We start from the raw sequence: 18,477 nt of genomic DNA on the forward strand, positions 1-18,477 counted from the left end.
GATATCTATTTGCACCAAACAACTTTCTATGTTTTCACTGTCGAAAACCTATCTGTTGTACGCACATTTGTGATCTGAGTAGAGCACTTGTGCTGATTTACATCCTTATAAGTTATTTGATAAACACTTATCAACAACGCTAAAGCTGAACCGCCATTGCGAGGAATTAACTCTGCATGAATTTCTTCGAAAGGAGTGATCTGTTTCTAGCAAAGTATTTATCGCAAATGTGATAGTTCATTGTAACTACTTTTTTTTCCAAATCTATGTGTTAGCAGCTCCAGCTGATGCTGAATTTAGATGATTCGGAACATATGCTGTTGAGTATGACACACTCTACGAGCAAACATACTCTCACCTCTCGCAAGTGCCGCTTTCTTCGCTATTTCGTCGAAGCGTGTATTTATTCAAAACGAAAGTATAAAAACATCGCGTACATAGAAATACAATTCAATCTCTAATAAAGATTTTTTTGGGGTTTTTTGTCTCTAATATCGCAGGAAAAAAATAAATGAAACCAAAGAAAATGGACAATGTGTGCTATGTGAACGATAGATGTAACTCATGATAGAAAATCTATGCTAAACTTTGGAAGAATTCAACAAAACCGAGACTGATTGCATGAGCAAAATGACATCGACTTGGGGAATAGAGTAAATGGAGAAGAAGGAGAGAAAAGAAGCCCCAAATCAACTGCAGATTGAAAATATAGGTGAACATAGTTCAAGTTAGCAACAAGAAAAAACTTCAACGGAATTTCAACAAAGGAAAACCGAACACATAGCAGAACAACTAATACGACCTTCTAAGAGGTACTATTTAACCCCACGTGATTGGAGCAAACGTTTGAGAACAACTGTTTTTTTTCCAACCGGGAGCTTTCTAGACAGCTACACCATTCAATTCATCTACTAATGTGGATGTGTTACAGGGACACCCAACGAGGGAAAACGAAATAATCAATCAGTATACATAGTGGGACTTCCCTCTTTAGGTTCAAAAATTAAACATCTCAACGAAAAGCTCCAGCGCGGGGTAACAACGCCATAAAAGGCAAAACAACGAACTATTTTGAGATAACCAGTTCAGAGAAAAACATAAAAATCATGGAACGTGAACACATTGAAGCGTACCAGTCTAATTCTTCGCGGCAGCAACTTTCTTTTTGTCATCGGCACTTGTCTGCAAATCAGTTTTATTCATCTACAAATTCTAGGAAGGCTCGTACGTAATTGGCTGTATGGAGAAAACAAAAACAACTGCTTTTGTTTAAAACAACCAGCATATTTATGTAGTATAGTCGAGTTAAAACGACATGAAACTCGGTGGAATTGCGCAGGCGACTGCGTCCGAAACGCGCTGTGAAGCAGAGGATTGAGATCGAAGTGGAACCATCGCGCAAGGCAGTGATGAGTGGTGCTTGCAAGTGTTCCTCCTATCTTAACCGCTACGCTCCACTCCACCGCAGCCGTTTACGCAATTGCGCCAAGCTTCGGGTCCTCTTGACCCGTCTACAACATAAGATACAAAACAAAACATAGACTCACAATGTAAAAATCATCGGGCGTTTTGTACTTAGCTAGTTCTTTCTGTAAAAATGGATCAACGACGAGCTGTTTCGCAATCTTACACCTGCAATTCAGAAATTATGCAAGTTCATGCCTGTGTATTTGAGCTATTTTTATTAGACTAACCGTTTCATAAACACCCAGAATTTCTCCAAACCATACAGTTGTCCATTTTTCACGTCGATAATGCAATCTTTTACAAAGTTTTTGTAAATCTCTGGTCGAAACCGTTTTTCTAAGCCGTAGCTATAGAACCGGAACAACGCTTCTATACCATAACGGAAACTGAAAAGTAAATGTTGATCAAAATCTTTTAGAAGTATAGCTAATGTTTGTACGTCATGCGCTATATTAGAGAATGAAAAAAAAGCTTAGCAATAACGCGCCCTGTTTAAGGAGAACATAAGGACAAGGAAACAAATCAATCAATACAAAAAATTAATCAATTTTAAACAAATCAATCAATAACATCAATGTCAATAATATTTCCTACCCCTTCTCATCGTCTTCGAGGGCTAGTTGGCGAAATTCCTCATACATTTTCCTATTGAAATTATCCCTCAAGAAAAATGACCAAAAGCGATACAAAGTATTCATCTCAGCACAGTCGTAACCTAAGCTTTTCCGTTGTTTCAAGCATGATTGCCTCCAGTTCGAGTATACCTAGCAAAGAAAAAAGAATCGACATTACAAAATCCCAAAACCGACATATAACATAACTTACATTCTGTACGAAGTTATTTTCTTGAAGTAAAGAAACAGACGGATGGGCAGGAGGAATCTGACTGCTGCTTGCTGCTATTCCTACGGGTGCAGGAGGAGGAACTTCATCACGCCCAAGCACCCAAGCCACAGGCATTTCTACGGGAGGATTTGCACTGTGTCTGAAATTTTGAAGTCTTTTTAACCTAAATACAGACTTGATTAATAACAAAGACAATTACGATTTATGAAAACAAGCAACCATATTTACTTATTCCAAATCAAACAAAAATGTAAACAAGAACAAGGAGCTTCTCATATCACTTGGAAAAGGAGCGCCTCCTATTAGTAACATGAGTTTCCACTACAGTTCAAAATGGAATTAAAAGAACCGAAGAGGGTGAATAATTGTCCGTTTGCATTTTCAAACGAATAACAGACACGATTTAAAAAAAAAATATTTTTGACTTTCATTCACAGTCACTAATACAAGGAGAATCAAGCATCCAGTGACATAAAAATACCTTGTCTTTTGTTTCCTAGGTGATTTCGCATCCATAACTGTTGCAGGCTTCTCCACAGGATAGAAACGAGGCACTTTCTGCTCTGTCGATTCACGACGCTGCATAGGACTCTTCGGCTGGAAGGAGAAGAATTCTAACAAAGTACGAGCACCATTGCTTACGTTTTTTTGTCACTCTTCTCACTCTAACAAGAAAATCGCAAATATCCACTAATTTTCTTAGAGCTTAACATATCGTCCCAAATAAGAATCCCATCAGTTTACATGAAACATGCAAGCGAAAATAACTGCCACCACATAACAGAGAAGGAAAGAGAACGTCCATCCACTCAACATCACCTGCTTATTATTATATTGACATAAAGCAGTTCAATTACACTTCTTTTTGTTAGGTTGGCTCGTTCTTCACAAGCCACTAAATTGACTTATGAGTGAGTTAACTTTGATGCTTCACCCACTTGACCATCTTCACTGCTACCTTTTATTTCCACTGATTCTTTCCCCAATCGGACAAGTGCAGTAGTAAGAAGTTTCTCTGCGATTGCGATTGCACTCGAGTGATTGGTTCGAAACCACTCTACCTCAGTACAATCTTCCCTTCTTCCTTTGTCGATAAACGCGGGTAAAATAGGTTCTCGGACCCAACAAATCAAGCAGAAGCTTCTCAGCAATTGCAAAAGGAGTTTGCAGCTGCCGCAGATAGCATGATGAAGCTATAAACAGAACGACCTTTCTGTCATTCATACTCGACTATACAAAAGCTGTCCGTTAAAGATTTCGTTGCTCGCTTTTTGGGCCATCGAAGATTCTCAGACACGTATTGTCGTGTTTTACCAGCGCTGCTGGAACTCTGCAGGCAGCGAGAATTGTCTGGAAGGACACTCCTGGATAGGTTTACCGTACAGTTCCATATAAAGAGTGAAACTTGAAGGTATCTGGTTAACTGAATATGGTTTATTTCCAAACGCAACTAACCCCTAAACCCACAGAATTCCAATCTGCATGATGTCACAGCTGACAACAATAACAACGGATAGGTAGTCTGAGAAATCTCTAATCAAGGGATGTTTTCAAAAAAGTTCAAATCTGCGTAAGTAGTGTGTTGAGTACGAATAAAAGGTACAGGCCATTTTTGAAGTGAACAAGCTCTAGCTTCTTCAACGGGTATCCAAAATCATGATGGTATACACGCTACTTACGAATCACTTGGGGAAGAGCAGAGGAAGGAGAGCCAACAAGTAACATCAAATTCTTCCTCTATAGTACAAAACCGCAGAAAAAAAATAACATTCTGACGCAGAAGAAGCGTATTTTTCAATTCTTGTAATGGCTCGTTTCAAATAATTACATCTACGAGTATCATGCGGCCTCATTTAAAGTTGAAAATGGGGCAAATACTGTCGGATGTTCGTAATCCACAATTCCAATTCAAGTACCTCTACAATAGCAGTACAATAGTGTCTTAGAAGTCAGAATTGAATGAAACACTATGAATAATGCATGTAATATGCGGAATTTAAAAAATCACAAAATCTAAACACTGGAAATATCTGCATTCCTTGAGAACATTTTTAAAGAATACGGCCAGGCTTTATTTTGCTGCATCAAAGGAGAGCAGAAGCTTTAAAAAATTGACAAAAAAAAATTCTTATTTCCAGCAATGGAAATTTCCACGCCGTGAATTGGTCAACACTTTGTTGGGCAACTGAATCTGCTAACTTGTTAGTGCGTCGCAAGTCACGTTTTCCTGTAGCAGCGGTCGGATGCTGGATTGGTGATCAGTGAGATAAGTTCATATCTTGCCAATGCGACAAATCGGAGCTCTGGAGTCCAGTCATGATGCAACAGTTACCTATGCTAATACTAATACTTACAAATTATAACATTTAAAAATATCCTAAGGTCATTAAACGTATCTCCCCGGCAGCCTAACATAAAGGAAACGATGAATCAAGCACCTATCTAACAATTTGTCAGCTTGAGTGTGCCCCCAATTTATATTTTTGAGACAGAAGTTTCCTTTTGCGTAATAACAATAAATATCTTTCTACACCTATCTATAAAATGACCTCGAAATACTAAAGAGTACTTTCATACTTTTCAAACTGTTATCACAAATCTGTTGTTTTGGGGTGTGTATAGAAATCTGATCTCTATCTCTGCTTGCTGTGCCCCTCTTTGAACTAGACGCGGTAGGGCATTTGAGCATACGCTTTCGACAAGTACGAGCTACACAACTTGCACAGTCATATTTAGGAAGTTACCTAAATTTGGAAAAAAGGTGCTATCGTCCAGCAAATAATACAAGCAAATAAACTTATGGCTCTAATGTCTAAAGGAAGAATGGAATATTTGGCAACAATTCTTTTGCTTCATGACCTTGAATTTTCAAACATCGACAAGCTCGGCGTTGATAAGAAACTCATGTGAGATCAAATCTCGCAGGATGTGTAGTGACGAAGAATGGATGGATTCTACGCGGACTCTTAGTGTATATCGAGAACATTGCGCAGAACTGTGTTCAAGGACAACAGACCTCGGCAAAGAAGTGAGCAATCGCATCGCTGATAATATCAGTGAACGAATCAAGTAAGTATGTAAGTATAAAAGTGAGTAACTTCCACAGACTTAAACACTTCGGAAATATGAGCACACTGAATAGAGAAAAATCTGGATTATACAAAAAAGTTATTGATACGCATGTATAATCCATTTCGACATAATGGACACTTCTGAGTAAATATAATGCACACCCAAATGTGTAGACCAACTGCTGTTCACCAGAAAAATAAGGGGAAGCAGTACTACCGTGCAGGATACACATTGAACGCATTTCCTAACAATCGATTGTCAGTTTGAAGATAGTATCCGCTACAAAATGCTTCACGTGGATTATCATGAATTCGGAAGATTTGTTATGTTTAATACAAGAGATTTAGCTGGTTTCGCATAAAAGTAGCTCGATTTTGCCAAATTTCATCGAGAAAGATCAATGTTTCAGAAAAAACCGGGATGTATAACTTATACAGCACTATCCCCTCTCCAGAGTAATGTTGTAAACTGTCTAAGCGGTCAAAATTGATGCATTTGTTCCAATTTTACAGGAAATTTATTAGGCTAGTATTATATTTGAATTTGCGGCATTTTAGCTAATTCAATTCAAGTCAGCGGAATGTGTGACAACGACACGAGGTTTTATTAACACTGATGCTACCTCCAAAATTTCCTCGAGCAATAGTCTTCTTGAAACGAATGAATAATCATCGTTCTGTTCGTGATCAAATCTTAGAACGATGGATTTTTTTTCTAATGTATACTGCACGGTTGTTCCACTGCTAGTTAGGAATATTTTAAAAGCACCCGAAACGCGGCAGTCACAAATTTGCGAAGTGAACAGACAATCGAAATGGACTTAACATACCACAACACTGAGGCCCGAGCGCTCCTTCGCCTTTTGCGTCCAAATAGATGGGGGTGGCGTATTCTGCTGGCTAAGAGGGATTTCAGGAGGAGGTCCCTGAGTCGTCCGTGTTGCATCTTCGCCCCTTTGTAAACGAAACTCCTCCTCGTTTATTGTTGAAACTTTTGGTTTCACCTGGAAATCTACGACACATACCCACCACATTTACAAACAACAAATATTGTTAGGTTTCGAAAAATAAGTAGTTATCGAGGTGAACAAAAAAATAACGAATATAATTATCCTTCAATATTTTACTAATAAAAGAAACGAATTTAACAAGATTAGTGCCTAACATTTGCAGGCTGCAGAATGTCCTGCATTCATTCAGCGACCTCCTTCAGTCCTTAATAACCATAATTAATCAAAACAAGGCAAGGGGTATCACCGTTACATATGAGCAACTGATACATTTGCTGGCGGCCTTTTGACGATACTCCTCAAAATATCTTGAACTGATCCGGTGTTTGACAAAACAGTTTTGCTTCAACTAACCCTCACATTCGCACCAAACATACGAGCAAGGACTGCAAGCAGACCATGTTCCGCTTCTAATCAGAGATTCGGATTAGCGAGAAACTGAATCTCTTTGCTTATCTGTTTGTGCACCATTTTGTCAGATTGTCCAATCGTTTAAAGAGAGTAATCATTGAGAAACAAGCGTTATCCCGAAGATCTGGATAAATACACTGAACGACACATAAGCCGTATCAAAATAAACAGATAATTTACAAACCGCTATAAAGCATCGTATGCTAAAAATGCAATGAAATCCGCGCCTAACAAGGTTACGATTCCTTTTAAGAGCAAAACACTGAAAGAATGTTGAACAATCTGTCCTTTATGTAAAAAGTAACGTTAATTCAGTGACATAAATTTACGTTATCGACTTATTTTCAAAAATCTCATCATCCATCTCACCTTTGGGATCCCTGACATTGCTTCAACTACACGTGGCAACGTTAAAAAAACACAAATATGGCAGTCCTCATACTAAAAAAAGACTGACCGAAGCGTCTTTCTCTGGTGCACTCCACAGCTCCTCTTCATATCGACGTAGACCAATTTCAACCTCTTCATTAAATTCTGCTTGATGCTTCGCTCTCGTTGTGAAATCACCAGTTCTGTCCAGTGTACGTTTCATGGGAGTCATAATAATCAACTTGTTGACAATGTCGTCCCCGATTTCTTCGTAGGTTTCGGCACTGAAATGGAAGCAGTGAAGTTGGTTATAACGCACACATCGTCCTATCACATGAGTTGCGTCTACTTCTGTAAACACATAATGTCACTGAACAATCGTCACTCCAAAATTTCAAGATGCTCCCGTTTTGTTAGTGTATCCTTACTCATCTTCGTTCTTTTTACTCTTTTTTTTCTAATTTCTCCAGTTCGGAACTGGCAACACAACCTACAATCTGAAACCTTTCATGCATGATTCATCTTTGAGAAACATGACCATTCATAACGAACGACGAATTTGACTGTACAAAGCCAAAAACAAAAATTAACTCCACTCAACTGCACAGCATTATCTTTGAAGAGCTACTGGAAACCTTCGATTGAAACACTACCTTAGGCGGAAGCTTTTCGGTTTCTCTCTTTTCGGCGCATCCACGCCACCAGCGCTGGTCTCGAGTTCGTTGTCGAATTGAAAGTCCAGATCCTGCTCTGCACTCACGTCTTTCATTATGCTTGACTTCTCGGCACGAGCTTTTCCTTTTCTCTTCGGTTTCACTTCTTCCCATCCCTAAGAGATACAGCTTATAATTCTATCGAATAACCTTGCCAAGGTATTAGGTCGAAGAATAACTCGTGCATTTTTTTTAAATGAAAAGTGACTTGAAAATAGAAAGTATTTCCATAATGTTGTATCATGCGAGAGAAAATTTCTCTCTACAAGATGCATCCATTCGAACTTTTTAATTTCATTGATTCCTGTTTTTTTATTAGTAGAGAGGAGCATCGACTAGACAGAATGGATATTTTCGCCATCATTTTTTTTACTCAACACGATAAGGTCGCTAAGCACAGATTGGTGTTAAACATGTAAAAAGAAGCAATTCTTGGAAAGCCGTTTTTCTTAGGAAAAAGTGGGAATTTGTTTTCGAAAGCGGATCTCACACCGCTGGATCAGATTGTCGCGGGTTAATGGTAAAATCAAAAAATCGTTTCCAACAACTTCCTATCGTCCAATAGTTCTTTTACGCCTCTTGCTAATTTCTTCAATGTTCTTTATTTCCGTTTTTCGCTGTTTTCCAAGTTGTTCTTCCTTTCTTTTGAAACTTAAAGGAAATTTCGAAATTTTTTATGTCTCTATCGATACCATCCGTGCCTAACGGAAATCTTACAAGTGGCTTCAGTGACCTTATCAATGTGATTAATTGCAAGAAACGAAGACGTCGAAAATGTATCGTTTTGCCAATTTGACACTCCACTTTAATGATCTGGAAAACAAGAATTAATAAAATTAAGAAATCGGAACAGGATTATTTTGTGAAGAGAGAAATTATCTATCGCATAGTATATAACATTCCGGAAACACTTCCTTTTCATGTGCATTTTTGAAAGACGCATTGAAAGAAATGCTACAAACATATAACAACATAGGGAGAAACAACGAGAACACTGAAGATTGTAGAAAAGAGACCTGTTGTTTTCATTTTGCACTGAAGACTTAGAAAAACACACCTCTTCTGCTGATGGTGCCTGTTTCGGGGGAGAAGCTGCTCTGTTCTGCTGTTGCGCAGTTTTATCCACAGTAGAAGGTTCCGGTCTAGCAGCAGTTGCATTGTCATTCGATGAGTGGCTTGTTTTTTCCTTAACAGAATTTTCCTGCTTTGATAGCTTCTAAGGATTAAAGGTTTCTAAGTAGAAACAATTTGTGATGAAAGAGTCGTAATAATTTTTTAAGGAATGTAAAATAACATATTCTATGCAAAAAAGAAATATGTTGAATGAGTTGAACAAAAGAACAGATTAGAAAAAATAGCCCTACAGCGCTCGGCGTCGGTTCCAGCTTCTCATCAACTTTGGTTTCCAATGTCGATTCTTCCGACGCAACGTTCGCTGTTGACAAACCCTCAGTTTGGCTAGTCGTTGGTTGTGCGGGATGGACAGTTGGGGTCAAGGGCCACTCTGTGGGATTCAAGCGTGGGCGAACCATGTTCGCATCATCGGACAGTTCCACCTAGATGATGCAAGTGACATGTGAATGTTTTACGCAGTATCAGGAATGATCGATCGAAATATGATACTAAAACTAGCTCTAATGATGTTGATGGAATCAAGAGAGCTACCTTATTGATATTTGAAATCTGTGGCTTCTACTTGTGCCACAAGAATGCAGTCGCAGCGATCGAAAATGATTATCTACTAGTCCAACTTGGGCGATGTTTGAACTGTTTTTTTCTAATGAGAAGGAGAGCAATGATAATGCTTTTCGTAACGGTGTTTAGAATAACCTTGTCGCTATCGCGTAATCCTTCACAAATAAGTGCGAGATCCTGGGTGAGAGATCGCACACGTGGAAAGGAGGCAATAAGAGTGATTGGCAAAAATCCTTCTGCGTTCATCTTGCGTCGTAAGAAGAAATCCTTTTGAAGGTTGTCAGCAGAGAAATAATATTCGCTGAAAAGAATGTAGATATATATATATATTCAAAGAAAAACTAAATGAAAAATATCTAATATGAGAATATATTTCAGATAAAACAAAAAGCTGAGGAGCCATGAGCCGCATGAGCTGTATAATTTGGCGCTGCCCATTTTGATACTGCTGTACCATATTAAAAGGTTTTTTAGATCTATTACTACGCCATGTAACTCTTCTACGCGATAGGTATAAAGCGTAGGTTTTCTTAGATTCTTTTGTGAAATCATTATTCATCGACATGTTTAAAGGTATAACGCTAGAACAAGTGTTCTGTCCTTCATTGTTACAGCAGACTAATACGATCAGCCAGATCAGAAGGCATACAGAAATAACGAATTACGCTATGGCTTTAAGTTTTTTCTTTCAAAAACTTTCTTGGAATATGTTTGAAACGTTTCGAGATCTCAAAAACACTGTTCTATAGGTGCGATAGAGAGGTGTCGGACCCTCCTCAGGTGAAAGAGATCTCGCTCATGGGGTGCAACTCAAGTGATGAGGATCCGTCCACCAACCGTCCAAAAGTGAAGAAAGTCCCTTCGTCAGTCGCCCAAAAAGTAAAGGGGGCTGGAGCACCGACTCCGACTATCGAATGTATGCTTTGTTCTGTTACGTTAACTAAGAACATGTTCTGTTACACACCATTTCCGCTATAGTAATCCACTGGGGAAACACGAAGACGCTCTGCATCTACAAATAAGCATATGGTGAAAGATTTAATTTTTAGAAATCAGAAAAGCCAACAAAGGTGAAAAGTTCTTGTTAAACCTCTACTACTGAATTATGACTAAACAATAAACCAAGCACAATTCAAATACAAAATCCTCCTGTTGTATTTCTTCGCTACAGTCAGTGATTCAAAGTAATTTTTGCAAAAAGAAGAATTGCATCAGTTAACTGCAGAAGGATTTTGACCACACATTTTTGTAGAACAGAAGTTAAGGATGGTTACACGACACAGTACCAGGAAAATAAGGTGTACTTTCTGGTTACTTCTAATTTCAGATGAAAACCATAGTGAATTTTATGAAGGGAAAACCATTCACTGAAAAGAGAATGGAAGCTACAAGAAAATACTATTGAAACTACGCTCCATTCAGTTAATAGTGATATTATTGTAATTTGTACGTGAAATAAGCATGCACACATTAGCGCATTATGAAAAGTACAGAAAAAACCGAGATACAAACAAACTCACATTTGTTTGCGAACGCAGTCCTTCAACGTCTCGTCATTAAGAGGAACGAATGGAGGCTGTGTGGGATATATGGGCGCAAATGGTATCGCAGTGTTGATAGAGTCGCCAATTGCAGCAGTAAGGACAGCACCTTGAGGGCTAAGAAGCGGTGCGACCCCGACTGGCTCAGGAGGAGCCACAATATGCGGCTGCATAAGCGGTATGGCAGGTCGGAAACCGAATGCAGCCATATGCTGCTGCGCTTGCTGTATCATCATACTGGCCACTTGCGGATCCATTCCTCCAACACCATCAAACGGAGGAATGGATGACATTGCATAGTACTGAGCGTATTGCGAGTCCATTAAATTCATATAGTCGAAATTATCTTCTCCGTCCTGGATTTCTTCCCAGTCTGGAAGTGGACCACGCGCCTTTCTCTGTGCAGGAGTCAGTTTTGGAGGAGCATGAGGATTCCGGGACTGATACCTGTCATTACGTTGATAAAATGCCCTCTGTTTATCACTGTCTCGCCTTTCAGCGTTTTTGTGCCAGTAGTCGGATTTGGTGCCCACGTTACGTATGTCACTACGCATGCTTTTTGAGGATCCACTAGAGAGTCTGTTACTTCCGTTTGCAAGAGGTTGAGGCTTGTCTTCCTTATGAGGCGACAGGGGCTTCTTTACAGTTGTAGCAGCCGGAGTTGCCGTCTTCGAGGGCGTTGAAGACAGGTCTGGCGAAGACATCGATCCAACAGTTCCAGCAATTTGTGACTCACTCGATTCTTCGCCACTCAAATTCTTTTTCCAGCCTTGGTTGCTCCCTTGTGTGTAATAAATACCATTCGTAGTGTTGTCAATTACCCTAAAACATAACAATCGGCATGAAGCTAGGAAACCATGTTTGAAAACTGCCCAATTCACAGTAAAAAGTAGAGGAACTGAAAGAAGACAAACGAAACTGGGAAGGAACACGAAAAACCTAGGAAATATCGATCCGGAGTTCGAAAAGGCGTCGCATTTGCGGATGGACCAAAGCACAGGCACAGAGTGTCAGAAATAGTGTAGGCAAACAAGAGGTACACATGGCAAGGCCAAGGAAAGAACAGTGGGATGTGGAGGTTAGAGACGGCGCGTGCGAGCTATGGAGCTGCAGCAAGCCCCAGCTGACGATGAGAGCACATTGCACCTTCTTCTCATCATTGCTGGAACGAAGGCATCAAACATATGTAGTTGAGTCAGGTTTCGCGCTCACGAGATTATTTGACTGGGCAAATATGACAAAGTAGAGCGTAGCACCACAAAACAGTTACTGGCAAGCAAAGCATGACATTCTGCAGCATGATAGCAGCTATCATTCAGTGCCTGAGGTCTAGTATAATCAAAAACAGGAACAAGGAGAACATAAAGAGATGTTTGAAATGAAAAAAAAAACGACTCGATATAGAATCCAACTACGAAGATGAAAAAAGTACTATGTAAAAATTAAAAGGTAAAAAGTAAACATCGAACCAGGGATATACAAAGTTTTGAAAAGTGATTTGGCAGTCATTTCACTTTATGTGGCTACACCCAAAGAAACGTAATGGTGCATTAGAATATTTTGTTCTGTTCCTATTTCTGAGAATTTTTTTTTCTATTTCTTTCTATTTTCTGAGAGATGTTCCACTGAAAATTTGTGCAGAAAATCAAAGGTGGTTTTAAGTATTGCAATCTTTACGGCATGCAATATGCAGTGAGGACTAGACTAAAGAACCAAATATGAACTGCTCCACAACATACGTATGTTTCACAGAAAACAGAGAGAAAAGGAAAAGACGAAAGTATTCAACGGAGTCCCATAAATTAGATAAAGAATTTGTATATAAGTAATGCAGGATAGGTATGACAATGCCTTCTTTTGATTTTAGGCGAATACGTTCAAATAAACCGTTCAAATACTGAGGTAGATTGAATTCTTCCCCTCTACCATGAAAACACTTATCCCTTCTTGTCACCATTTTGTACGCTCCGAAACAGCTATTCATTTCTGGAAAGTTCCGGCAATCTAAACTGCTAATAGGTGCCCCAGTCACTTATTTCGCAATATGTAAGCGCTGTTCCAGCGCCCGATTTTACGCACCTGACAGAAATACTACCACATGACAGCGCTTACTCAACACAACTCTATACATGAATATTTTTTATTTAGTACTTATGTACCATGTGTACAGTTTTACTCCACCATATTATGCTTCTACACTTCCAAAAAAAAAACTTTATATGCTTATCATAAAAATGTAATCTTTTCGGTGCCTGCGAAACATGCGGATGATCCGTAGCAGTTCACTTGATTCTTTTAGTCTAGTCTTCGACGGATATTGCATACCGTAGAAATTGGAATACTCATAAGCGAAAGTGGAACTGCACAACAGAAAGATCCGGAAGCGCGTAGGCCGCAATCATGACCAACGCAGAAGTGTTTGCAAACTTTACATTTTTCTTAAACACTGATATACCTCCACAACAATTTTAGAAGTGGGAATGTCGCCCACTTCCTTCCATTTTCCAGAAATTTAGAATTTTGCACCATCTAACAAAATTCTTTCATTCTGTGTTGGTTCAACAGCTACTTGTTAATTCTTAATTCCTCCTATCCACCCTATTTAGATGTCAGATTTTTACATAGTCAAATTCTTCTTCCCATCTCTCCTTCACTTGTTTCAGGGTAACTACAAATATGTGTAAAGAGGAAGAAAAAGTATGATAACAATATGCGAGAATTAACTTGAGATTAACCAAAGACTGAAAAATATTAAAAAAAAAACACAGGAAAACAAAAGAGATTTAACCGTGCTTAGAAAGAAGAAAATAAAAGAAGCAGAGTAAATGGTGTGTAAATTGAGAATCTCCAGCTGAAGGAATTAGGAATTCGAAAATATCTGAAGATACCTACCAGGTTTCAGTCTCTTCTGCTGAGCAGACGTCAGGAGAGTCAGGTGTTGGATGCCCACGTAAAACGTTCCCTGGAAGAGTAACTTGAGTTGAGTCATTTTGAGAGTTTTGCTAACTATCAATCTCTGGACATTTGAAGAAAGGGAAAGCGAAGTCGATAAACATCAAAATAAAATAACCAGATTGAGAAAGTTTGTTTTCTGAAGAAGAGAATGTTGAAAATACCACGTAAACACTGCTAATTGGCCCATACTCGTATTTCAAAATAAGAGGATTCTCTTGAAAACGGCAAGTTATCATTAAGTAGGACAAATGCTTGAAGTGCGAACTTCAATGGAGTAGGCAAAGATTACATCGTATTGCAAGAGGAACGTAAAAAGTGCTGCAAAACACCAGAAGGAATATCAAACACGAAAAAATAGAATGAGAAAACGCCAGACTTATAAGTATTTTCGACATTCGAACCACTCATGATGACAATCGAAATAATATTAGCGCTACATAGAACTGAAAAGGTTTTTAAAAACTGGACGCAAACAAAGTGAAGATCAAAAGAGAACTCAAAGGTTTTGCAGATACAGCACCGTTTGGCTTCTCTTCCTTTTTTGCGCCAATTTTTTCTCGGGAAGTTCCAGAAGCTTTGTTCTTAATGCCGTAGTCCACATCGATTTCAATCTTCTTCCAGTTGCTTTTACCCTTCACTGACTTTTGACCGTTTCCTATGGATTCTTGATCCTCCTGAAACACACATTTGAAATTTAAGTGTTGTTATGGAGGAGCATTACAACCAATACACATTAGAAAACTGCTAACGTACACTCACATCGCGATCCTGAAAGAGCGGTACATTCAAGTCATCACTGAGTCGTTCACAGATTATAACACAAAACCAAAAAAAAAACCGAAAAGACGCCCAACAACTTACTCTAACTTATCTCAGGGATGCAGCTAAGGGTTGAATTTATACATAGGAAACATACAACTGCAACGACGTTTTCGAACAACCAATTTCTAATATGTAGAAAAGAAGGGCCGAAAACCTTTTTTTTTTTAAAAGAAGGAAGCGAGAACGCAAAAACAGCACTATTCGAAAGAATTTTACAAAAGACAAGCTATTACGCTGTTGTTGTCTCGCTTCCAAATACCGTCTTGATTAGATGAATTTCGCGTCACATTGCACTTCGAGTCTACTTTTCTCTTGTGAATAGATAGATAGCTTTCTATGTGAAATGAGTATATCCAACAAAAAAAAACTTGTTTAATTATGAAGGTAATGCAAGACTAGGAGGTGAATACAGTATAGTCCTATTTTACAATAATCCAAACAAAAATTCCTTGCACGGAAACGATTCACCTTTGCATCAATCGAAATAGAATGTGTCATTCCAAACAAAATGCAAATGAATTACACTAATAAAATCTATGAAGGCAGCATATCATGGAACATAGCGAACCTGAGATGAAGGTATTACGTACAAATTGCAGCAAGGAACTTTGGAGGTTACGCAAAGTATGTCTATTATCACGCAATGGAAAACAATCTTGTTCTTATCTTAGAAATAATTGTTCGATTGTGGAAACATCGAAATATAAATATAAGTAGATAATTTCAAAGAGTGTCAAGTAGCTGAAAAAACTACTTTGCAAAATCTTAGGTTTAGGTCAATGAAGTTAGAAACATGATGGAGTGCTACTTGTTTCTTGTAAGTTTTTTTAAAGCAACTTGCTGCTTATGTTGAAATTCCGCCTAACTTTCTTAACCAAGAGTACTTGCACGAAACATGTGACAAATGTGGGATGGAGAGGATTGGAAAACCGATGTATGTACATCATCTCTAGAGTAAACCTAATTACCAGGTTGACTTTCGTTGTTTGGAAGATTTCCAGTCTCACACAATTCTATGTTGTAGTGAATATTCTATATGATGAAAGGATAACAATAAAGATAATAACAAGAAAATATGCAGATTCATAATGATCTCTATACGAATGAAATAGTGCAACACTACTCTAGGTCCGATACGCACAGCGACCATTGGCCGTTTCTAAAGCTGAAAAAGGGAGAAAGTGAATGTAGAGCTGCATTGCTTAAGATGCAGTACCGGAAAGGCCGAGAAGATGTTTTGCACAATGAAGAACTAAGCAGGTAGCAATAAAACTGCTAAATGACTCTCGAAATGTCCAAGCAGTAGTTGAGAGTGGTAGCCTTATCGTTGTTATAGTTATGAGACCCCTAGCGTGTTAGCCAGTCGCGTTAAGAAATATCTCAACTTCAAATGTACTTTAAATGTATTACAATATTCAGCAAATACAAGAGTGTAGAAAGAAAGTTTGAGACAAAAAGTGAATATGAACAACCTTAACCGAATCTGCAGTTGGCGAATGCTGACGGGAGTCTGACCCGTTAGCAACTACATCGTCCTGCTTCGCAGCATCTAGTGTAGGCCATTCCGGATCTACATTTTTAGGCTTTGATACGTCCACACTTGGTGCCACCGCAGCAGAAACTGGATTATCGTCCTTTATCTGAGCAGAAATTAAAATAAGCATGGAAATCTATGAAAATAACAGCTGTTCTACAAAACAGAACAATCAACGTCATCTAACATTGAGAAATTGACAATTCATTGAAGTAACTGAGAGAATGAGCGCTGAAAAGAGAAAGCGCATATCAGCTCACCTCAACTTCTTCTGTTTGCTTATTTTCTTCTACGTTTGAAACATAACTTGATTCCAAACCGTGATTGGAGTCTGTTGAACCTTGAGCAGAAAAAAATAGGAAAACTTGTTTTTCCTAATCAGGAATCACAACCTACCTCTATTTCTGAACCACGCATTCACTGTAGGAATTGGGGCAGGCTCCAACATTACGGGCTCCTGGGGAGGTGCGGCCTCTTCAACACAAAGCACTTTTTCTTCTTTGACAGGTTCTGGCTTATTCCCTCGTTTCTCATGGCGGTCTCTGTATTTTGGCGGGCGACGTCGACTTCCGAAACTCCTATCGTGTTTCTCTTGCTTCTCATTTTTCTCTGGTCGCTCGACGCGTTCACCCTTTTCATGTTTTTTCTCATTCTTGTGATCTGGCTTCTGCGCAGATGATATCGGACGAGAAGGCGATGCGGTACGAACGGGTGCTTGAACAACACTCGTTTCGCTAGTTTGGCCTGAGACCACCTTAGCAAACGAGAGCATGGGCTGCCTCTCGGCCATACCTCCCCTCCAATCCAGATTCCTTACTCCCAGCGACAGTCCAAAACCTCAAAACAACTCCTGTACTTGCGTTAGGCGGAAAAAACGTGTTTATCGCCAAGCGAAGCAACCAATTCCGACCAAATTTCACCGCAATCAAATAAGCTAAACGATTATCTCACTAGCGAACAAGTTATACAAGTAAAACAATTACAACGAAGGGCGGAGCGTAACAGGAAAGGTGACATGCTTCGATTGCTTGGATCTCCACAAGGCATAGAACGCGGCCCACACCGCTGCGCGCGTTGAAAGGGCTGCTACGCAGTGCGGCTGGCGCGCAGTTAATCCACCACGTTTGCGCTTATGAGAGGACGATTGACGTGAAGGAAAGAGGCTGTTTATCCGCGGAGAACCGGGAGGCAACGATCCCGGACTGGTTCGTTGTGGACCTGTGACTCTGCTGGTGACTATTAGTAAGCTCTGTCGACCTCTGCGTCAAAAATCCGTGTTTGAGGTAGCGGTATGTCCTCGTACGGAGTGTGCTACCTTGTCATTCTGCAGTTCCATCGTTATTGCTCAGTGAAAGGAATGATCCGAACGTAGATCCTTAAGAGCAGTGTGTCATGAAATTGACGTAGTGAGGAAACTTCATGGGAAATACATAGCTCGGCGTGCACAATACCAGCATGAAAGCGGTCCCGCTCAGTCTATTCATTGGTTTTACTTGAACAGGCTGGTGAGGAGAACCCATTGATTTTCGACAGCTCGTCCGTAGATGAGGCGCGAAGGCAGCGTGTTTTAATTTACATCGTAGGAAAGAACGCAGTTTCCCATACCGTTTTTAGGCCGACTAAGGGAAACTGAGGGAGGCCACACTCATATTCGTAATCTGAACCCCGAACTATATATTACCCACTCGGTTTCCGCATTATGTCAGTTTCGCAATACTTTGCCTTTCAGTTGGGAAACATGTGTTTGTTCAGAAGGAAATGCGCAGAGGACATGTGGGGATGGAATTCCCAAACCCACACTTTTTTGTTTCGTATTTTCATCATTTCTACTTGCATTTCCTTGCTTATTAAGTGTTTAAGATTTTGTGCCGTTTTTTCCCCGAAGAGGATAATTCTGTTCTTGTTGTAGTACAATTGATGCATCCATTAGATCTGATTATGTTGCTTTATTGCTTTCTTGGTACACCCGCTATGAGCGCTCTTCACGTTTGTTTGTTCTCTATTCGTGATCAAAAAGAGAACAAGAAATTCGGGGAGGGGCAA

The 18,477-nt window shown here is 39.4% G+C and overlaps 1 protein-coding gene across 1 annotated transcript; it reads right to left on the bottom strand.

Moving 5' to 3' along the window:
• Positions 1-1,137: 1,137 nt before the first annotated feature.
• Positions 1,138-17,224, bottom strand: RB195_009835 (uncharacterized protein; the record flags this gene model as incomplete). Its single annotated transcript, XM_064190565.1, has 18 exons — positions 1,138-1,182; positions 1,548-1,632; positions 1,695-1,853; positions 2,062-2,231; positions 2,293-2,452; positions 2,795-2,910; positions 6,215-6,388; positions 7,263-7,458; positions 7,828-8,003; positions 8,945-9,073; positions 9,252-9,443; positions 9,718-9,883; positions 11,103-11,945; positions 14,016-14,085; positions 14,599-14,752; positions 16,373-16,540; positions 16,695-16,774; positions 16,831-17,224. The coding sequence occupies 18 exons, from the start codon at positions 17,222-17,224 to the stop codon at positions 1,138-1,140; spliced, it is 3,477 nt and encodes a 1,158-aa protein (XP_064048148.1).
• Positions 17,225-18,477: the final 1,253 nt, after the last annotated feature.

Source organism: Necator americanus, chromosome III (assembly GCF_031761385.1).
Source record: "Necator americanus strain Aroian chromosome III, whole genome shotgun sequence".
NCBI lineage: Eukaryota > Metazoa > Nematoda > Chromadorea > Rhabditida > Ancylostomatidae > Necator > Necator americanus.